General features: G+C 52.0%; 3 protein-coding genes across 3 annotated transcripts; all 3 read right to left on the bottom strand.

Moving 5' to 3' along the window:
* Nucleotides 1-436: 436 nt before the first annotated feature.
* On the bottom strand, nt 437-3261 carry SAXO3 (stabilizer of axonemal microtubules 3). Its single transcript, XM_019741687.3, has 5 exons — nt 2890-3261; nt 2399-2599; nt 2137-2298; nt 1344-1471; nt 437-811 (listed from the first exon to the last, which is right to left on the bottom strand). Exons 1-5 carry the CDS (start codon nt 3043-3045, stop codon nt 439-441), a joined length of 1020 nt encoding a protein of 339 aa, XP_019597246.3. The 5' UTR covers nt 3046-3261; the 3' UTR covers nt 437-438.
* A 1583-nt stretch (nt 3262-4844) lies between these two features.
* Nucleotides 4845-8757, bottom strand: NTF4 (neurotrophin 4). Its single transcript, XM_019741690.3, has 3 exons — nt 7392-8757; nt 6323-6446; nt 4845-5726 (listed from the first exon to the last, which is right to left on the bottom strand). Exon 3 carries the CDS (start codon nt 5712-5714, stop codon nt 5082-5084), a length of 633 nt encoding a protein of 210 aa, XP_019597249.1. The 5' UTR covers nt 5715-5726; nt 6323-6446; nt 7392-8757; the 3' UTR covers nt 4845-5081.
* A 716-nt stretch (nt 8758-9473) lies between these two features.
* KCNA7 (potassium voltage-gated channel subfamily A member 7) lies at nt 9474-14053 on the bottom strand. Its single transcript, XM_019741429.3, has 2 exons — nt 13226-14053; nt 9474-12223 (listed from the first exon to the last, which is right to left on the bottom strand). Exons 1-2 carry the CDS (start codon nt 13973-13975, stop codon nt 11408-11410), a joined length of 1566 nt encoding a protein of 521 aa, XP_019596988.1. The 5' UTR covers nt 13976-14053; the 3' UTR covers nt 9474-11407.
* Nucleotides 14054-22584: the final 8531 nt, after the last annotated feature.

Below are 22584 nucleotides of genomic sequence, written 5' to 3'. Positions count from 1 at the left end.
CAGAGTCCAACCTCTTAGGAGGGACTTGGCTTCAACATTGGATTCTGTGTTCAGTCGGCTTCATCTGCACCCAGACGCGCCTCTCCTCCAGAGTGATGCAGCAGGAACCCCATCTCCCCCACACACGCCCCCAGAAGCCAAAGCAGAACTCAGCAATGAGCGTGGTATAGGCTATTTAACTGTCATTGACTAAGATAAGCTCCGCCTCTTCTGCCGCAGAGGGCGTGTTCCGCTGGCTGGCCCACAGCCCCAAAGTACATTTCCCCCCGCCTAGTCCCGCCCCCACAATCAAGTGGGCGTGTCTCAGGCTCTGTCCCGCCCCGAGTAGCGGGCAGAGTTCCCGAGCTCAGCCTCGCCCACTGGGTCCAGTCGCTGTCTTCCAGGTTCGGCTCCGCCCCTGCGTTGGGGGCGTGTCTGGGGCGGGGCTAGCCAGGCAGCTCAAACGAGCGCGGGCTTCAAGCTGCAGTAGCTGGAGCTCTCGGTGCGGTAGGCTTGCGGCACGCTGTAGATGCCGGGCACGGGTTTCCAGTGGGGGCCGCCCCAGGGCAGCTCCAGCGGGCAGAAACGGTCAAGCACGCGGAGAGGATGCAGCGGGGACCTGTAGGACTCCTGAACTAGAGACAGCGCCCCACGGTGCGGTACGGCTGGCGTGACCGGGCGGGCAAGAGGAATGCGGACCCCCGGCGGCCGAGGCGGCCGAGAGGAGAGCGGATAGGGTGGCCGCTGGGGGCCATGGCCCCAGGCCTTGGGCGTCTCCTCGAAACTCCAGTAGGTCAGCGAGTCCTTGCGAGGGTATCCAGACAACTCCTTCCTGTTGGCAGGAGGCAGGGTGGGGAGGGCATAGCTGGATCCTCGGAGCGAGGCTGCTATTCAGACCTCGGGTCCTGAGGAGGCTGCAGACGAGAACTCCTTCGTTTCGAGGCGAGGACACATTTGTAGGAGTCGGAAACCACTTAGGATGGGGTTGGGGACTCCTAGCCTGGATTCTTGGGTCCTCGAGGTATGTAAGGGCACGGAATCTGGGGTTTTCGCATCCTTGGGAAAGAGTACCCGGGGATTCAAATGCCAAAGTAGGTCCTGCCCCAAACCCTCAGGGTCCTACTCCCAGATCCAGAACTCCCTCTTTGGCCCACCGCAGGCTTCATGTTCCCAAGACTTGACACTAGGATACCTCCGCATTAAAAGAGGTAGGGATTGGGGTCTGAACCTCTGGTTCTTGCGCGTGTGGAAGCTGAAGGCTAAGACTACTCAGAACAGGGGAGCCGACACCAGTGGGCTCGGCGTTCCACACGACTATGCGGGGGCTGTGCAGAGGGCGGGGCCGAGCGAGGACCCAGGCTCACTTCGTGTAGGCCCGGAAGTCCCGGGCCGAGGTGGTCAGATAGAGCTGATGGCGGCCCAGGATGCTCTGGTCGGATACTGTGAAAGGCCGGCTGGCCAGCGCGGGGTTCTTCGTCCAAGGGATTAGAGCCTGAGGAGGATCGGGCACGAGGGATGACCAAAAAAGGGATTTCATATCCCGTTCGAAGCCTTGGGTCCCAGACTGAGAATTCCTCTTCCTTCGGCCTCAACTGCCTCTCTGGACCAGGCCCCCACACCTGCCCCAGAATCAGAATTCTTCCTGTCCAATCGCATGCCAGCGCACGCTAGCTTCGCTCCCTAAATCAGAGCCCTTATTAGGGTTACTCCAAAACCTAAACACAATTCTGCCCGTCATCTAACACAAAGCCAAGCCCTCAGACTCAAACCAGGAATTCAGCCTCACCTTAGGCAACAATTACTTCTTGCTTCATCCTAGCCCAGAAAGCTTAGCCCCGCCTTCCGCTCGAACCCTGTCTCAGAATATTCAAGACACGCCCCCACGTACAATCCTCTGCCTGGCTCCGACCCAGCCTCAGAGCTTCCTCCTTACCCACCCCAGCATTTGCTAGTTGGGGCCGCAGCCTCAGGGCTGGGATTTCGGGTCTTGCCCTCCTCCTGGCCCGGCTTCAACACTTCAAAGCCCCTCCCACAGTCTATATACACTCCTGATTCCGCCCCAGACTTTTAGCCACGCCCCCACACAAAACATTCCTTCTGGCTCCGCCCCAGGCTCGCCAAGCTGTCCCACCGCGCCTGCGCAGTCTTCTCCGCTACCTGGGAAGGGCCACCGCGGTGGTGGTCCGCAAGCTCCAGCGGCTGGGTCCCAACATAGAAGATGGCGCTCTGGTCCAGACCAGGCCAACCGGTGTACTGCGCTCTCGTCTCACTGCACTGGTGTTTTGTGATCAGAGGGAGGCGCCAGCCGTGGTGTCTGAGCTGCGAGAAGGCCACGCCGGAACCCTACGTAAGGGCTCACAGGATCCCAGTACGGTTCCCCAGCCCTGTCCCCGCGGACCTCGGCATCCCAGAACCTTACCTTTTCCCCTAAGTCCTTGATCCCCATAGTCCGCGTGGGGTCCGCAGGCTCTGGGGCCCTGGGCTGAGCGTAGGACCCGCCGTGAGTTTTGGGCACTTGAGCCGAGCCGGAGGTTGTCTCCCATCTGCTGATGACCTCGTCGAAAGCCCCGATGTGCAAGTCCTGTTTTGCAGCCGGGGGCAGGGGCTCCGCGAGCGTAGACTGGGCAGAAGACGAGGGACGTCAGCTAAAAAAACTCAGGCGTCCGGCCCTCTATCCCGATCTCTCCCAGTCTGTCCCCACCCCTTTCCTCCTTCCAGTTCCAGGCATCCAGGTTCCCTGGCCCCTTCTCTGTCAGACTCAGGACTCCCGGACCTTCCACCTTCAGTCAGGAGTCCAAGCCCCCAAGCCCCTTTTCTTTCAGCAGATGTCTGGATTCCTAGGCCCCTCTTTCAGACACAGGAGTCTGGGCTTCCAGGTTCCATTTGGCGAGGAGCCTAGGGTCCTCTCACCTGCACAGTGGTCGGGGAAAAGGGCACGGATGGGATAATGTGGTGGGCAACACCACTGCTGGTGAGATGCCAGTTGGGCCAGGATCCAGGCACCTCGGTCCCAGAGATGGGGGACCAGGGAGGGCCGTAGCGTAGAGCTAGGGTCCGACCCGCCATGGTCCCACCCCCGCCCCTTAGCCAAGCAGGAGCAGGCTTGTTGTTGCTGTTGCCCTAGGTGACAGACCCCGCCCATGCTGAATCCAGCCAATGGAGGGCCTGCAGGCGTGTGGATGGATAGAATGAGAAAGACGCAGGCACAGAGGGACAGGGACTTTGAGAGAGGGGGACAGAGACCCCAAGTGGGACACAGAAACCCAGAGAAGTGTGGGGGGAGACCCAGAGAGACAGGAGGGCAGAAATGGGGGAGAGGAAAAGGAATAGTTCAATTTTAGAATTCTAGAGACAGAGAGACCCCTGGGATGGGGGATACAGAGACCCACACAGAGGAGGCAACAGAGAGGGGGACAGAAACCTGCGGGGTCAGAGATCCAGGAAGGGTGGAACAGAGGCCCTGTGAGGGAAGAGGACAGAGACCCAGAGGGGGAGGAGGACAGAGACCACCCAGCACATCAGGGTATCCATGAGAAACACCCCCATTCCTATAGGGTCCCAGCCCTCTGGGCTGCCTGCCTCCTCTGCCAGGCCTGCCCACCTCAAGGGTAACGATTTCCAGACTTCTCTGGGCTCTCCCTCCCTCCTTGTGTGAGCTGAAGGAATCAGCATCAGCGTGGGCTTCGTCTGTCCTGCTGCCTTTGATTTGGTTGAAAACTTCCACCTGGGTATGGGGGTGGGCAGAGGGAGAGACTTACAGAGAAATACACAGGGAGATACTTAGATAAAAAGGTGTGTGTGTGTGTGTAAAGAGCTTTGATGAGTGACAAAGAAATATATACAAGAATGAGGGAGAGACGGTGACAGAAAGAGAGCTATTGACCCAAAGACAAGAGATGAGAAGTTAGATGGAGAGACAGGGAAGCAGCAAAAAAGGGAGTGGGAACTGCAGGCCTAGAACAGAGATGTAGAAACAGGCAGCCAGACCCTGCCCTGCCCTGCCACCCCCTCCCTTCCCAAGGGCCCAGTATGTGTTGGTGAGGGTCTGGGATTTCTATGTCCTTAGCCCAAAGCTGGTCTTTAAAAAAAGTTTAAGAGCTATGGAGTGGTAATTCATGAAGGGGTGTCCTGAGGGTGTGGGGTCTGCCTCTGATTTCCCTTTTCAGTTCCTTATTTTAAAGACCTTTTGGTCAAGACCTCTGCCTCCTCAGACCCCATTATTTCATCCCACCAACTCATTCTTCAGACAGGGAAAACTGTGGCTGCCTTCTGCAGCCTGGCCCAGGGCACCACTGACACCCTCATTCAGGTTCTGGTGCCCCTTCTGATGGATTTTCCTGGCCCACTCAAGGCCTGTCAGTGTCCAAATGACCCCCGATCCTAGCCTGGGGTCAGGCCAATTGGTCAGAACCTCATGCCCTACTCAAGCTGGACAAATTTAAGGTTTATTTCTTTCCCAATGTGGGGTAAAGGTTGGGACAGGGAAGGGCGGTGGAAACCTGACTCCAACTCCCTACCAGAGCCAAATTCTCTAGCATCCTGATCTCCTATCATTCAACCTGCTTGTGCTCCTACTGTGATGGGTAGTTCACTACCTCAAAATAAATTCTTGCCCCATCTGACCAAGTAAATTTCCCATTCAAACCCTAGCTCCCATTTAGTTGCTTACATGTTCCAGTTTTTAAGCTCCTCCACCCATTTCTTGACATATCCCCTTGTCGTTCTCTCCAGAATGGGCAAAGTGATGTCCTCTGAGAGCATATGGTCAGTTAACTTAGAAGCCAAGGGCCTCCAATGACCAAATCCACCCCAGTTGATCTGACAAGCTGTGTATGAGAGCTGATAAACAGTAGGCATTCAAAACATTGGCTGTCATCATCATCACCCTCAAGTTTATCCAAAAACTCCTATTCATCCTTCAAAACCCCATTTGTTTTCACCACCTGTCTTGCACAGATTGAGCTGTCAAGATCAGAGAGCTGTGATTTTGTGACCATTTGACAAGTTACCAAACTGATACCCAGAGCAGCCAGGCCACCCCTGATGTCCCTCAGCATCCAGCTCTCTTCTTCCTCTGGTTGCCCAGTTCCCGGGCATAGGCATCAGGCCCGGCCAGTCCGGCTGAGGAGTGTGCAGACGCAGGCAGTGTCAATTCTAATCCATCGCCAGCCTACACGGCCCTGGGCATCAGTGGTCAATGCCCGCACATAGGATTGCTTGGCCTTACACTCAGACACCCAGTGCCTCCGGTCCACACCCCGGCAGCCGCCTCCACCTCCATCGGGGCCACCTTCCCCAGTGCTGTCAGTCTTGCACCGAGTCTCAAAGAAGTACTGGCGAAGGGGACTGCCGCCAGCTGCAGGCACCTCGCCCAGCACCTCCACCTCACGCCCACGCAGGTCCACAGCTGTCCGGCGGTCTGTCACCCAGCTGCTGACTGCATCGCACACCGCCAGTTCTCCCCGGCGACTCGCTGGTGCTGTCTCACTCACCCCTCGCCTACTTCGGTTAGCTGGGCTGCCTGCTGGCTCCCCAAAGGCCCCGGCCTCCAGCAGAAAGAGTAGAGGAGGGCCCGCAGGGGTACCCCTGGACAGGACAACTCGAGGAGACAGGAGGTCCCACTCAGGGGCTGGAAATGGGGGCAGTGGTGAGGGTGGGGGGTGGGGTTCCACTGGGACACTGGGGAGAAGGCAAAGGAGGAGGATGGGGAGGGAGCATGAGGGGTGCGGGAGCATTTCGCTGAGCACCTGAGGATGAAGACAGGGAAGCTGGAGTTAGAAAAGAGGGTAATAATTTAGGAGGGGACCTGCATGCCAGAACCATAGGGGGGCATTTGTTCTAGAACCTTGGGGGACCCTATATGCTAGGATTGGGTAATACCCAAATTTTTGATTAATCATAATAATTCTACCTCTATTACTAATAATAGCCAACAATTGGGGAAATACAGGCTCGGAGAGATTAGTGACTTGTCCCAGGTCACACAGCCTGCAAATGCCAGAGATGGGACTCAAACCCTGTCTGAGCAACTCCACTCTGCCATACTGCCTTGACAACCCCAAGGAACCCTAAGTCCTACAGCCTGGAGGAGGTTTGAGGTTCCAAAATTCTGAGAAAGACCATGATCTGAAATCCTATGGAGACCCAAGTTCAGCTCAAAACTGTCACTAAGAAGGCAAGACACTTTCTCTCCCAGGCAGGGCCTCAGTTTCCCTGTCTGTGAAATTGACCTGGGGCTGGGAGATTCAGGTGGGGGTGTGGACACTGCAGTTTCTCTACAACATTCTGGAAGCCTGTGGTTCTGGGAAAGGGTGGTGTGGAGGGGACTGGGTAGTTACCAGACCTGTCAGCACCTCCTCCGTCTCCGAGCTCCCAGGCTGGGGGCCCCCTGGCTCCAGGGGGGCCCTGTGGGGGTCACAGGTGGCCCCCTCCTTCCTGACATCTCAGGAGAGGGAGGGGGCAACCACCTAGGTGAAGAAGGGAACAGGCAGGTTATATAGGCAAGTGGGGGAGGGGGCCTGACTCCCTGGACACTCCCCTTCAGAGTGTTCCTCTTAAAGTGTAAGGTACCCAAGAGTCAAGGCCTCACCCCCTTCCAGAGGCCCCTTCCCTGCCCAGGTGATGGCTCCTGGCTGGGATGGGAAGCAGATGCGGGGGAAAAAAGGGGAGGGGAGAGGCTGGAAAAGATTACATCCTCCTAGGCCCATTCATCTCCCAGACAGGGCAGGGGCGGGGCTGGTCTGGACACCCAGGTCCCTGAGGGCCCACACTCAAGAAGCCCTGGGTCCCCGAGGCTGCTTCCTGGAATGTTCTCTCCACACAGGACAGGCCAGGGCCCGTCCAAGACTTCTACTGCACATACCTGGAGTGGCTGCCTGCCCTGGCTGGGAGATGGGTAATGGGAAGGTGGGGTGTGAAGAGAAGCATATGTTGACCCAACCAGGACCAGGAGTGTGGGGTCCTCAGCTGCCTCCTCCCTCAGACCAGGAGTCCTGGTCCCCAGCTGCCTCGTTCCTTGGAGTCCAGCCCCCCCCAGGCCCCCCCTCCCAGATGTAGAAGTCCAGGACCCCAAATCCTTCTTCCCTCAGACTAAGGAGTCAGGGCCTCCAGTCCCCTCCTCCCTCAGACCCAGGTGTCCAGGCCCCCAGCCCCTCCTCCCTTAGAGTTCTGAAGTTCAAGGACCCTCCTCCCCAGGTACTCAGATATACGGACTCCCAGAAGATTCAGGCTGGGGGTCAGGACTCCTGAGACCTCACTGGGGGTAACCTGCTGCTCATCTGAGACACTTTTCCCCTGCCTCAGTTTCCTCCGCCAAGCCCCGCCCCCGCCGGCCCCGCCCACGTCCCTCCCTACCCGGGGGCAGGGCGACCGGGACACCGGAATCCCAGGGGAGGAGACGCCGAGGCTCTTACCTGGGGCGTCCTCCTCTGCTCCTCCGACTGCCCCTGGGGCGGCGGCGGCTCCTCCTCCTGCTCGCTGGCTGCACGGACTCCCGCTCGCCCGCCGGTTCCTCGCTGCACACGCTCCGGAGGGCCCGGGTCGGGCGCGGGGGCGTGGCGGCGCCCGACGGCGGAGGAGGGGCCGGGGGATCCCGCCTTCCACACGCGGGCCGGGACCTCGGAAGCCTGGCCTGGCTCGTTCAGCCCTCCGCCCGTCTCAGTCCCAGGAGGCCAGGCGCCAGCCCCCTCCTCTCTCAAACCCAGGAGTCCGGGTTCCAAGCCCTCTCTTCCCTCAGACCAGTAGTCTGGACCCCCAGCCCTTTCTTCCCCCAGTTTCAGCCCCCTCCTCTCTCAGACCCAGGAACGGGGACCCCTAGCCACCTCCTCCCTCAGACCCAGGAGTCTGGGCCCGAGATTCCTTTGCATTCTTTTGCCAATTAAGTGTCAATCCCCAGGCAGATTCCCATCCTCTGCTCTCACCCCCACTTTCCCAGGAGCTCCAGCCCAGACATTAACCAGCTGGGCTTGGGCAGTGATAAGGCCCGCCGCCCCGGGAGACAGTGGATGTGGGGGCTCTCCCGCATAGTCCTCTCTCCTGGAATTTCCTGGGTGGGGAATGGGGAGAGGGTCTTGTCCTGAGCTCAGATAAGAGAAATTCAAGGTATTATAGGATTCGGAGATAGACAGATATGACTTGGAAACAGAATGACCTTAGAGAAAGAAAGTGAATAGTGACAGATGAAGGCAGACCGGGACAGGCACAGAAACGGAGAGGAAAAGGGGACGTAAAGCCAGAGAGAGGGACCCTAAGACAGGCGGAAATGGGAGTTGGAGTTCCAGACAGTCCTGCTGCAGAACACTTCATCTCTCTCCTGGAGCTATTTTCAGGAGGAAAACTGACACCTGCCTTGGGGGGTGGGGGTAAGAGGCATCCCGTACCCCTCCCTCAATCTAAATATAGCATGGCAAGGTGGCAGGAAGGGTGTCCCCAGATTAGGGTGTTCCCCTCTTCCCCATCCCAGCCAAGGCAACATAAAAGGTGGCGGCAGTTGTTTATTGGGGTGGGGGAGGGGCACTTCTCAGTCATTGAGTGTCCACTCAAGTCACCTCCCTGACCTCTCCACATTTCCCTCCACCCCTAAGCACCCAGCATGTCCCGCCCCCTACCAGAGGGACTCTGTGTAACTCCTAGTCTCTGATGGGGTAGTACAGGTGAGTTCGCAAAGAAAAGTAACTGGGCAACAGTATCTGTCCCCTCTCTCCCCATACTCTGGGTCTCTGTCTCCCTTTCTCTGAGTCTCTCCATCCCCCTCTCTCTGGGTCTGTGCCCCTCTCTCTGGTCCCTGCCCCCTCCTCTCTGGTCTCTATCTCCCCCCTCTGGTCTCCACCCTCCCCCCCATGCCGGTCCCCCTCTGTCTGGGTCTCTGTTCCTCTCTCTTTGAGTCAGTTTCCCCTCCCTCCTCTGAATTTCTGAGCTCCACTCTCTGGTTCTCTCTCCTGCCTGTGGGTCTCTGTCCTCACCCTGGGCCTCTGACCCTCTCCCAGGCCACTGCCCTGCTCTCTCCTCCCCCTCCTCCCGATGGGTGTTTCTCTTAGCTTCTGTCTCTGTTCTCTCTGCAGATCTTGGGTTCCTCTTCCAATCTCTATGCTGGGCTCTGTACCTGCCTCCAAGACTCTGTCTTGTGTCTGCAACAGTGAGGGAGTCTGTCTCCATTTCTGTCTCTAGATGTGCCTTTCTCTCCATTTCAGAGGGAAGTGACAATCTAAATTATTTCCGACCTTTATCAAACTCTTCCCACAATCTGTATTTTCTTCTCTCTCTGTATTAAAGGTGGTTGGATTAAATCACAGGTTTTCAAACTGAATTTCTTAGCTGCATTCTGAGTTGCATTCTTAGCTGCATTCAAGAGGGGCTCCAGAAGAGGTGTGTTCCCCTCAAACCAGTTCCCTTCTGATGTGTCACCCTGGTGCCTCTAGGTAAAATTTCATTTGACCAAAAAAAGGGGGGGGGGGTTGTTAGAGCTAAAAAGAAGAAGAACAAGAACAAGAACAACACTCTGTAAACCACTGGATGGGTTTTAATAAATTAATACAAGTAAAGTACTTTGAATGATGCCTGACACATAGGAAGCCCTATATGTGTTAGTGATTTAACCCTCCCCTTCTCCTTTTCCTCCTCCTCGAAATGCCCTTTTAGTACTGAAAGACTTCTAAAACTGTATGGCTGTGTAACTCTGGGTAACATCCTCCCCTCTGAGCCTCAGTTTCCTTGTTTGTGAGGCTGTTTGGACTCAGAGGTCCTGTGCGTACCAGCAGGCTGATGTGGCAGGCAGCCTGCCACAAGTCCTGGCCCCTGGTGACAGGCCGCGTGACTTGGGAAGCCATTCTCACGTTCTAAGACTCTGGTTTCTCCCCTGTTTGTCTGACGGGAGGATGAGGTGGCGTGCCCCAATTTGGGGATCTCTTTGTGATTCCATGGAATAGAGACTCTGTGCATCTCTCTCAATCTCGGAGCACTAACTTTTTCTCTCTTGGATTTCTCTGGGGCACTCTGGTCCACCTACAGCTCTTGGTCTCTGTCCCCCTTTCTTTTTGGATTTCTGTCCCCCTCCCTCTGGGTCATTGTCTCCTCCTTCCTGAGTCTCTGTTCCTCTCTTTGGACCTTTGTCCCCTCTTCTCTGGGTTTCTATCTCTTTCTTTCTCTGATTCTCTATGCCTCCTCTAGTCTGTGTCTCACTCCTCTGGGTTTCTGTCCCCCCATCATGTCTGGACAGAGTACAAACAGTGTCATCCTGTCGCTCTCTTCCCTGTGGCTCTGATCTCCATGCCTGGAAGCAAAACTGTAGGGGAGGACAGATAGTAAGGGGGTTTGAATGGCAAAACAAAGCTGGTGGGTAAATAGGAATGTCTACATCTTCCTAGTTGACCCAGAGGCTCTCTTCATGAACAACTAAATCTATGGATACAGAACCCAGCCCCACCCTATGGTGAGTGACACTGGGCGAACCAGTTCAGTTTTCCTCCCAGAGTCCATAATACCACACTCTCTCCCTGATACATGATTCCTCCCCAGTGTTGTTATCCTCAGGTTCTGGTGCTACCACTGAATGCAAAACAAACCAACATAGCCCTGTGGAGCTCATACACACAGCCCAACTCAACCCAACATTCTTACGGGACTCACAATGACACAACTTGATGTAACTCAGCTCAGCATGGCCCTACGAGACTTGAATGGTTATACAACTCAATACGACTCAACTCCAGTGGCCCCAAAAAACTTCCAGCCACATAACTCTACACAATCCAACCCAACAGAATCCTGGGAGACTCATAGGGTCATACATTCCAACCCAACTTAACCTAATGTGACCTAGAAAGCTCACATTCTATCACTTGACTCTTCATATTTCTACATGACTCACAAGTTCACAGAACCTAAAATAACATAGCTCTAGAAGAATCACGAAGTCACACAATTTCCAACATGTCTCAACTCCACAACACCATGCATGAGCACGCAATTAGTCCCAATAATGCCATGGGTGGCCACCTAACTTGACCCAACATGGCCCTGGGGGACTCATAAAACCACAGAATCCTGCACAATGTAGTTGGACACGACTCACCCAGACTGACAACCCAACCCAACATGGAAGTAAGAAACTCACAAAACTATGTGACCGAAACTTTTTTCAACACTACCCCAAAAGACTCCATGAGCCTTGCACAACCCAATACAATACAAACTAGCACAGTCTCCCCCTCAACTCAGCATAACCCACTGCCATTCATTGCCACCTAAGGAGGTACCCATAGGAGCTACCAAACCACAATTCAAGACCCAATAAGACTCAGTGTTCCCCAACTCATTACCACTTAACCTAGTTCTTCCTAAACCCAACCCCCTCCCCCCAACCTTCCCCTTCATCCCTCCCTTCCCGCCTCCCTTCAAGGAAGTGTGAGGTCCTGCAGGCCTCAACTGTCCCTCACACTTCAGTGACCATGTGTTTCCCAGGGGGGGCCCAGAGGGGAGGCGGTAGCTCAGGCACCTCTCCATCCACCAACCCGCCATTGACCTTGCCCTCGAGTGGGCCACAGGGCTGCGTGTCCACATGGCTATACATCCCAGCCTCCTCTCCCTCTGTCTCCCGGTGGTAAAAGTAGCTGAAGTTGGAGACAATGACGGGCACAGGCAGGGAAATGGTCAGCACACCAGCGATGGCGCACAGTGAGCCCACTATCTTGCCACCCACAGTGACGGGCGCCATGTCGCCATAGCCGACTGTGGTCATGGTGACCACTGCCCACCAGAAGGACTCAGGGATACTGGTGAAATGGGAGTCTGCCCGGTCGACCTCGGCAAAGTAGACTGCGCTGGAGAAGAGGACCACACCAATGAAGAGGAAAAAGATGAGGAGGCCCAGCTCACGCATGGAGGCCCGTAGCGTCTGGCCCAAGATCTGCAGGCCCTTTGAGTGCCGGGACAGCTTGAAGATGCGGAAGACGCGCACCAGTCGGATGACTCGAAGGATGGCCAGTGACATGGCTGGCTGGCCCACCCCCCGCTGCCGGGCCAGCTCGGTGCCCAGCGCCACAAAGTAGGGCAGGATGGCCACAAAATCAATGAGGTTCATCACATTCTTGAAGAAGGCCGCCTTGCTTGGACAGGCCAACAGTCGCACCAGCAGCTCGAAGGAGAACCAACAGATGCACAGTGTCTCCACCACAAAGAATGGGTCATCGAAGGGGGTGCGAGGTGGAGGTCCGGGCACAGGGCTAGAGCTGTTCAGCCGAGTAGGGAACTGCAGGAAGGAAGGGGTTCAGGGAGGACCACACCAGGCTGGGACACACGGGAACAGCCATATATGTTGTTTAAATATCCAACTACTTATCTACAAATTGCTCAATAGCCGCTGCCCCAGGCGGCCAGTGAGCCTGTTGTCATAGACTCTTTCCAAGGACCCCAGGGGTTGTCCCTGAATGTCTGACTTTATGGTCCCTCATCTTTTTTTACTGGAGGTGCCTCATAAAATGATGCTTGAGTGGGGCTCAACCTCTTCCCTCCCAAAGTCTGCCTCCAAGCATTGATTTTTCTAGGTAGGGAGGATCCCCACCCTGGCCCCACTCCCTTGTGCAGTGCCCTCCCAAACCCAGCCCAGACTATAATGGTTAAAGACTTTTCTGTCTTTCAAACCTGGGGGCCCTCCCCTCACTGCCTCAGCCCAACTTTCTCTCTGATGTATTCTTCCTACCCTAGCCCTATGGGACCCATCCCTCTGTCTCCAGCTCTCTCAGCTACTTTCTTCAGGACCCATTCTCACCACTTCCAGTCCATCCTTCCCATTGGTTACTGTCAGGTGCACAGACCCTGATTTTTCAGGCTCTCCTCCACCCACCACCTTTGATTTCTTAATGTACCTGTACCCCTGTCCTCCTGCCCTCCTCAAGCCAGGTTTCTCATCTACTTTAACCCTGCCTTCTGAAAGGGCAGGCCCACCTATTCAGATCCTCAGGCCCCGCCCCCAATAACTGTACCTTCCCAAGCCCCAGCTTTTAACAGTGGAATGCCCTGGTCAGGCCCTGTCCCTGGTTTGCTCATTCCTCAAAGCCCCTTGCCCCACCTATGATTGGCCAGGTCCTCCCACAGACCACCATGCCCCGCCCACCCACAGCCAGACCCCACCTTCCTGAGAGGCCCGCCTCCTCCTGCCCCTTAACCCGTGTTTTGATTGGTCGGGTTCCCGTGGATCCCGCCCATCTCCTCCCAAACCCAGCCTCTCTCCGCGGAGACCCCGCCCCCTCACCGGTCCGGCGGCGGGCACCGCGGCAAGTCCCGGGTTGTCGCGGTCGTCACGGAAATCGGGCAGCGTCTCGAGGCAGAAGACAACGATGGAAACAAGGATGACGAGCACAGAGACGACAGCAAGCACGCGCGCGGCCTGCGAGCTCTCGGGGAACTCGAAGAGAAGCCAGAGCTGGCGCGCGAAGGCGCGGCGGGGCAGGGGGCGCTCCGGCGGCACGGCGCAGCCCTCGTCCTCGCGCAGACGCGCCAACGCCGCCGCGCCCAGCCCGTAGAAGGCCACTTCCTCTAGGAAGACGTCGAGCGGCACGTGCGCCGGCCGCCGCAGCCGTCCGCCCGACTGGTAGTAGTAGAGCACCGCGTCGAAGCTGGGCCGGTGCCGGTCGAAGAAGTATTCGCCGCGCGCGCCGTCGTAGAAGCGGCCGCGACGCGCCGGGTCCCCGAGCAGCGTGTCCGGGAAGCGGCCCAGTGTGCGCGCCCGGGTCTCGAAGCGCAGCCCGGCCACGTTGAGCACCAGCCGTTCGCAGCAGCCGCACGGCGGCGGGCACCGTGGCTCCATGGCGCACGCAGCCCCGGCGACCCGCGGACAAACGTGTGGCCCCGACGCCCGGCCCGGCCCGGCCCCGCCTCGGCCGCCGCCGCCGCCGCCCCAGCCTGGTGTCCGGTGTCCACGCGTAAAAATAGCCCGGCCCTCCGGCCAGGGCGCGGGGGAGGGGGCGCCGTGACCCCTGCAGGGCAGAGGGTGGCTGCGCATCCTCTGCCAGGGAGCCCTCCCTTTCCCCCCAGCGGCTGCCTTGCTGCGTTTTTTCCGCGTCCATTCCGTTTTCAGGTCCTTTTACCCTCCGTCTATCACCCGGGATCTCTGTCCTGCGTCTCTCCGGATTTCCGTGTGTCTGTATCGCGTATGTGTCTCTCGTCTCTTTTTTTATGAGTATCTGAGCTCCTCTGTTGGAGTCACAAATTTCCACCTCTTGCTTTATGTCATTCTCTTGTATGTCTCTGCGTCTGGCTATGCCTTTGATTTGGGTGTGTGTCAGGGATGTATCTCTGACTGTCTTGATGGGTCAGTTTTGACGTTTTGGGGAACCCTGTGCCTTTGTGTCTCTGGATCTCTGTCTGTTTTGATTCTTGTTTCTCAGGGGTTCATCTCTGTTTAGCTCGTTTCCCATGGTCTCTGTCTCTCCCTCCTGTCTGGGTCTCTGCTTATCTCTCTGGGTTTCTTCTCTCTCATTATCTCTTAGCTCTCTGTGTTTCTGTCCCTGGGTTTCTCTGGGGCGCCTCTTTGGGTATCTTTTTCCCCCGGTATCTGTGAATTACTGCGAGTCTCTGCCTCAGGGTCTCCGGAGTCATATTCTGAATCTCTCTCTGACCATCACTCTTAGGTCAGCTCCGCCACTGTCCTGCTGGTTCTTGCCTGGTCCTGGGACGCTCCAGCAGCTGCAAACCATGAGCATGTGCTCCCCTCACTCGGTCCCCTCGCCAGGTTCTCCCCCAGGGTCTCCACCTGGATTCTCTGCCAGATATTCTGAGACCCAGCAAGACTTGAGCTGTAGCCCTGAGGAGGCCAGGCCTGCCAGGAACCGGTGGGGGTGGGCTGGGCGGATGCCGCAGGGTCACTCGAAGGAACCGAAGGACAGACAGACGATGGCCTTCCAGCCACTGGTGTCCTATAACATCGCGTAAAAATAGCCCCATCGGATGCGCTTGCCGGGAAAGTGGTGAAATTGGTCACCCGGACTCCAGGGAATGCGTTCCGGGCGCCCTCTGCTGAACGAGTGGAGACACTGAAGGCTATAACTCCCTGCGAATTTCCGCACTTTCTCTTCCTGTCTACAATTTCTGGGATGCTATGTCACCTTCCCTCTGGATTTCTGTGTCCCGCTTTCTGGGTCTCTGTCCTCCATCCCTCTGGGTGTTTGTGTCCCTCTCTTTTATGCTCTTTGACTCTCCCTGTCTCTGGGGCTCTGTCCCCCCATCTCGATGATCTTTTCTCTCAGGTCTCTTTTCTCTCTGCCTCCTCTTTGCTCTCATTCTCAGAGACGACAAAGAGACCCCTCTACGTGGGTCTCTGAACTTTCTGTGTGAACTGATTCCCCTCCTCCTCCTCCCTGCAGCCCTGTCTCTTACACCTCCTACCACCAAGTCTGGACACGGTTGCTCCTGTGTCACTTCCAGACAAATCTCCCACCCTCAGCCCATTTGAAGCTCAAGCTGTCCATGAACACCTTCCCATCTTTCCTTAATGAACTCATCGCTTTCCCTTCTGGCCACTCCTGCTCTGTCATGGAAGCTTTCAGATCCTGGCTCCCTGTCCATCCCTCTAAAGCAGGGGTGTCCAAACTTTTTTCAACGTTTTTCACCAAGGGCCATATGCGGTAAAATACACAAACAGCCAGGCCACTCACTCGAGGTGAAGTATATATTGCCTCACCTGGTTTATTTAAGTAAACTAAATATATTTTTGGAATTTGCTGCGGGCCAATTAACAATGGATCATGGGCCGCAGTTGGCCCGTGGGCCGCAGTTTGGACACCCCTGCTCTAAAGCTATTGTCATAATTCTTAGTAGTTTCAATATTCCCATGATGATCCTGCTAAAACCTGGCCTGTACTGGATTGTCTTTTTCCCAAAGGAACACATTCTTGTCCTAAAAGGTAGTTCCGAACCTTGTCACCCCATCTCGTGGAGTCCATGTCCCCAGCTTTTGGTGACTCCCTCAAACAACAGACCACCTTGGAAAGCAACACGATGTGACTTCCAAGGTTGAGACATAAAAAGCAACTTCTGCCCCACTCTTCCTTGGGACACTTGTTCAGGCCAGATAGAGAGGCCCAGGTGGAGAGGATCTGAGGCTACTGGCCCTAGCTAAACTCACAGCTGATCACCAGCACCAACCTGTAGCCAAGGGGAGCACCTTGGAAGCACATCTTCCAGCGCCAGCCAGGCTATCCCTACTGACACACCTGCAGTAGATAAGCCGCCCCGCACCCCCCAAGCCCCAGATGGCGGATTTGTGAGCGAAATAAATGACCTTTCTTGTTTTCAGCCATGGAGTGTTTGGTGGTTTGTTACAAACACCATAGTAAGACAAAACCAAGAATATGACCTCTTAGTACTCCAATCTCATTTTCATTGGTCTTGGCCTCTGCCCTGCCCCAGCCACCCATCTTCTTTTCTTTTCTTTTTTTGGTAAGTTTTCTTGAGCTTCAATTTTCATACCATACAATTCACCCATCTAAAGTGTATGACACAATGGCTTTTCATATATTCATATGAAATGTTGTGCATCCATCACCACAATCAATTTTAGAGCATTTTTGTTAAATCTCAAAGAAACGGCACCCCTTATCTGTTTCCCCCAAATCATGCCACCCACTTTCATGATCATACCCTTGTCCTTGTCCTTAAGACTCTCCAGTAACTGTCCTTACTCTCCAGTAACTCCCCCCTCCAAACTCTGTATTTTTATCTTCCCAACTTGTCTGTCCTTGCTCTCTTCCCCACCAACTAAATTTTTAAAGCTTGCAAACTCACCAGCATGTACAATGCATGGACCCTGTTAGCTTTTTATTATCTCTGACTTCCCCCTCCTTCTCCTCCCTTCTCTCTTCCTCCTGCTTCCACTGTCCCACGGTCCACCAATAAAATCACTGCCTTTCTGATGTCTTTTCACTCTCTTGCCTATGACCCCCTCCAGAGCACTGTTAAGGCAAAACTCTAACCCTAGTACATCCTTCTCTCACCTACTCTGTGCCTTCCCAGGGGGCTCTGAGTGGGTGTGGACCCCAAACGCCAGCCCTGCCTGCAACCCTATTGTATGTCCCTTATCAATGTACACCCTGCCTCCCCGTGATGGCTGTTATCCATCTTCATTCTCTTCAAATCCCCCACAGCACCCTGGCCCTCGCCTCCTTCAGTCAGCTGATTACCTCCCTCATTCCACTGGAAACATAGAAGCTACCAGAACACTTCATCTTCCCTCAGCACCCCCCACATATATATACATATACTACTAAATATATATCTAAACACGCCTATAGCCTACTATGAAGAGAGATTTTAGACAGCTCTGGCCTACATGCAAAATGTGATATATACGTGTATATACATACCTGATGTACATGTGTATACATGTGTGTGTATATATATATATATATATATATATATATATATATATATATATATATATATATGGTTATATATATATACGGTTATATATATATATATATGGTTATATGCAAACCATATATATATGTATATATACATATATATATGGTTTGTTTGTTTATACACATCTTTCTGCAGCCCATTCTGTCAGCTGCCCAGATGCTCTGCCTTTCATTTGTCCCACCCAATCCAAGCCCAACATCTTGCCTTATGTCCTGGATCCCACCACCCTGGTCCATCCACAGACTCTGCTCCTCTCATCACTCCTAATTTTCATGTGTCATCAACATGGGAGGCAGAATGATGGCCTCCCCAAAAGATGTCCATGTCCTAATCCCTGGAACCTTCATATATTACCTGATATGGCAAAAGAGACTTTGGATGTGATTAATTAAGGCTCTTGAGTCGGGGAGATGGTCCTGGATGATCTGGGTGGACCCAATGTCATCATAAGGGTTTCTATAAGAGGGAGGCAGGAAGGTCAGATTCATAGAAGATACGAGGATTGAAAGGTCAGAGGAGAGAACATGCTACATTGCTGTCTTTGAAGATGGAAGAAGGGGCTTTGAGCCAAGGAATATAGCCAGCCTCTAGGAGCTGGAAAAGGCAAGGAAGGAAACAAGTTATTTCCTGGAGCTTCCAGAAGGAACATATCCTGCAGACCCATTTTAGACATCTGACCTCCAGAACTGTATGATAATAAATGTGTGTTTTTTTAAGCCACCAAGTTTGTGGTGATTTGTTACAGCAGCAGCAGAACACTAACAGTCTGTTTCTCCCATTCCTCCGCATCGTCCCCGTGTTATAATAACATCTTTTTTTTACTTTTAATTTTGAAATATTTTGAGACACAAGAATTGCACCATTTGCAACGATACGGATGGACCTAGAGAACATTATGCTAGGTGAAATAAGTCAGTCGGAGAAAGACAAATACCGTATGATCTCACTTATATGTGGAATCTAAAGATCTGAATAAATGAGCAAAGTAAAACAAATAGTCTCAGAGATATAGAGGAAAAACTGATGGTTGCTAGAATGGACGGTGGTAAGGATAAGGAAGAAGGGGAAGGGATTAAACAGCATAAATTGGTAACAACAATATTGCCACGGGGATATGAAAGACAGTTTGGGGAATTTAATCAATAATGTAAAGATTTTGTAGGATGTTAGATGGGAACATGTCTTATTAGGGAGACCACTTCATGGACAGTGTAGATACTTGACCACTGCACTGTACACCTGAAGCTGAAGTTGAATAATATTGTATGTCAACTATAATATATATAGTCACGGGATATGGAGTACAGCATAGGGAATAGAGTCAATGGAATTGTAATAGATACATACGATGTCAGAGGGGCAATAGATTGGGGGAGGGAGGTTATCACTTTGTGAGGGGTGAAATGTCTAACTATTGCATTGTTTTGTACACCAGAAACTAATTTAAAAACTGGAAAAAAATGGAAAAAAGTTAAAAAAAAATTGCAAAGATAGCACAATTTGTGAATATCCTTCACCCAATGTCCCCTAATGTTGGCATGTTACATTGCCATACTACCTGCATTAAAACTAAGAAATTGACATTGGTACAATACTATTGACTAAGTGACTTTCACATTGCCTCTGTTTTCCCACTAATGTCATTTCTCCATTGTATGATCCAATCCAGGATACCATGTTGCATTTAGTTGTTGTGTCTCCTTAGTCACCTGCAATCTGATCGTTTCTTACCTTTTCCTTGTCTTTAATCACCTCAACACTTTTGAAGAATACTGGTCAGTTATTTTGGAGACTGTCTCTCAATTTGTGTTTTACTGTGATTAGATTGAGATTATAGTGTTGTTTTTTTCTGTGGGGGAGCATGCCACAGACACAAAATTCCCCTCTCATCACATCATATAGGGGGCACAATGTTGGTAGGTCTTATCATCGGTAATGTTCACTTTGATCACTTGGTTAGGGTAGTGTCTGCTGGGTTTCTCCATTGTAAAGTTTGTATTTTTCCCCTTGTAATTAATGACTATTTGGGGGAGCCATGTTTTTTGTTCAGTCAAGTTTATCAAGGTTTAATTTACATACAATAAAATTTACCCTTTATAGTGTACATTTCTACGAGTCTTGGCAAAAGTATAGACATGTAACTCCACTCTAATCAAAATATAGAAAAGTCCCACCCCTTTCCTAGAGTTTCCTACTTCCCTTTGTAGTCAGTCAACCGCTCTCCTCTGCGCTCCGCCCCACCCCGTTTCCCGCTCATGGAAACTACTGCTCTGTTTTCTCTCCTTCTGTCCCTGTAGTTTTGTTTTTTTCCAGAATGTCAAATAAATGAAACCATGCAGTATATAGCCTTTGAATCTGGCTTCTTCCACTTAATAAAATGAATTGAAGGTTCATTCCGGTGGTATCAGTAGTTCTTTCTTTCTTAACTTTCTTAACTCTCAGTTGTATTGTAAGGCATGGATATACACCCATTTGTTTATCCATTCACTCTATGAAGGACATTTAAGTTACATTTCATTTTTGCTGATTATGAATAAAGCTGATGTAAAAATCCTTGTACATGTTTTTGTGTGGACATAAGTTTTCAGGTCTCATGAATCAGATGAGTAAGTAGCTAACGGTGGGCATGATAGATGTATGCTTAACTTTTATTGCCATCAGCAGACAAATGTATCATAAGACTTTTTATCTTAATATCTTTTCTATCTTAAAAAAAACAACTCCTTGACTCTACTTCCCTCTCCTGCTATTATCACCTCTCTCTGTTCCCTTTGTAGCAAAACTTCTCTGAAGAATTTTCCCTACTTGAGGTCTTCCCTTCACCTCCCTCCCACTATCTTGTCAAGGTCACCTATGGTTGCCAAACCTCAGTCCTTACCTTTTGCATTGGACACACTGAACACTGCCTCCTTGAAGCATTTTCCTTCTTGGCTTCCTGGACCCCTCACTACCCCAGTTTTCCTCCTAAATTCGTGATCACTCCCACTCAGTCTCTTTTGCTGGTTCTTCCTGCTTTATCTAAACTCTAAATGGTGGAGGGCCTTGGGACTCTATGCTCAGACTTCTTCCCTTCTCTGTCTTCTCTCATCTCCTAGGTGAGTTCATTGAACGCATGGCTTCAAATACTATCTTTATTCCAATGACCCCCAAATCTGGGTTTCCAGCCCCCAACTCTTCCGTAATTACCATATGTCCCAACTTTCAACTCCACAACTCCATGTGAGTGTCAAATGGGCCTCTCTGACATGTCTAAGCCCACAACTCCTCCTCCATAACCCCACTCTTCCCTATGCCTTCCCTCATCTCTAGAGAAATGGCACTATCAATTACCAAATTGCTCAGTCTACAAATCTAGGAGCGAGGCTATTATTAAGGGGAGATTAGCTTCATTTTTTCCCTTCTTCTGCCTCCCCGTCCCCCCCCTTCCCCCCCCCCCCGTCCGTCCCCCCCCACCCCACCCCCCCCCGTCCCCCCCAGCCACACTCCAGTTCAAGCTGTTGTTTCTCAGTCTAGTTGTGTAGGACACAGCTCTCTGGCCCATGCTGGTATTATGAGTCTTGCGCTTCCCTCCCCTCCACCGGGAGGCAGTCAGTAGCCAGCAGCACACTGCAGCCTGCGGAACCCCAGCTCCAGGGAGAGCCGTTGTTCACAATCTTAGCTGTAGAGGGCGCAGCTCACTGGCCCATGTGGGAATCAAACAGGCGACCTTGGCATTAGGAGCACGGCACTCCAACCACCTTAGCCACCGGGGCTGGCCCTTAAAATTGTTCTTTAAACTTGCTAGTCTGAAATGATTTCAGACTTATAGAAAAGTTACAAAAATAGGACAGAGCTCCCATATATCCTTCACCCAGCTTCCACCAATGTCAATTTCTTACATGACCATAGTATAATTATTTGTCAGGAAATTAAAATTGGTATAATACTATTAACCAATAATACTATAGACCTGACGAATTTCACCCCTCTCCCATGGATGTTCTTTTACTGGTTCAGAATCTAATCCAGGATTCCACATTGCATTTGATTGTCTCCTTAATTTTCTCTAGGAGTTATTTTTGACTTCTCTCTTTTCTATACACTCTACTCCCACTCTTACAGCAACTGAATTAAGTGAGCTCTACTTTCACAATATATCCTGAATCCCACCACTTCTTTCCACCTCACTGCTACCATCTCGGTCCAAGTCACCATCTCTTCCCTGGAAATTGTAGCCTCCTACCCTGTTTCCCCAAAAATAAGACCTAGCCGGACAATCAGCTCTAATGAGTCTTTTGGAGCAAAAATTAATATAAGACCCCGTTTTATTTTACTATAATATAAGACCAGGTTTTATATAATATAATACAAAGGTCTTATATTAATTTTTGCTCCAGAAGATGCATTAGAGCTGATTGTCCAACTAGGACTTATTTTCGGGGAAACATGGTAACCATCTCCCTGTTTCTGTTTGAGTTCCTTCGCTGCATTTTTTTTGTCCATAGCCATTAAAGTGATCTTTAAATATATATATATTAGGTTACGTCCTCGTGATCAAAATGCTTTAGTTACTTCCTATTTCATTTCAATGATAATCTGTCCTCTCCCCCATGTAATACTTGATTCAGGCAAGGATGAGCAATGGCTGCTACAATCATGAGGTGAGAGATGGCTGGGGAACGGAATATTTGCAAAGCTTCACTGCTCAGATAACCAAAGGGAAAATGTACCTTTATAAGGAGAGATCTGGCAGTTATATCCTTGACTAGGTGACCAAACTCAGCACCCTAATAGTGGGACCATTTGACATTATGAACCTCCAGATCTGATACAACACAACTTCTGATGTATCACCAGGAAAACGTTCTTGCCAAAAATGCTTCAGTCTATTCAAACCTTCAGACTCAATGTCCGTTATATAGGCAAAACAGGGGGTGTGGAACAAACTAAACAACAGAAGGAAACAATCAGACATATCTAGCTTATGGGACATTTAACTGGAAACTAGTCTGACCTCTGGGAAAAACCAATATAATGGGGGAAAAAGTATGTGTGCGTGTGTGGATCTATTCTACATTAAAACAGGGAGCTATGACAACCAATGCAATGTGTGAACCTTGATTGGCTCCTGGTTTGGATTAAAACAAAATATTCTTGGGTCAGTTGGGAAAACTTTCTTAGGGGTGAAAGTAATTTTGTGGTTATGTAGGAGAA

The sequence above is a fragment of the Rhinolophus sinicus genome, chromosome 8 (assembly GCF_057876585.1).
Source record: "Rhinolophus sinicus isolate RSI-liver-muscle chromosome 8, RSI-T2T, whole genome shotgun sequence".
Classification (NCBI taxonomy): domain Eukaryota; kingdom Metazoa; phylum Chordata; class Mammalia; order Chiroptera; family Rhinolophidae; genus Rhinolophus; species Rhinolophus sinicus.
The sequence above is the reverse complement of the archived record's forward strand: the minus strand, read 5'-3'. Positions and strand labels throughout refer to the sequence as shown.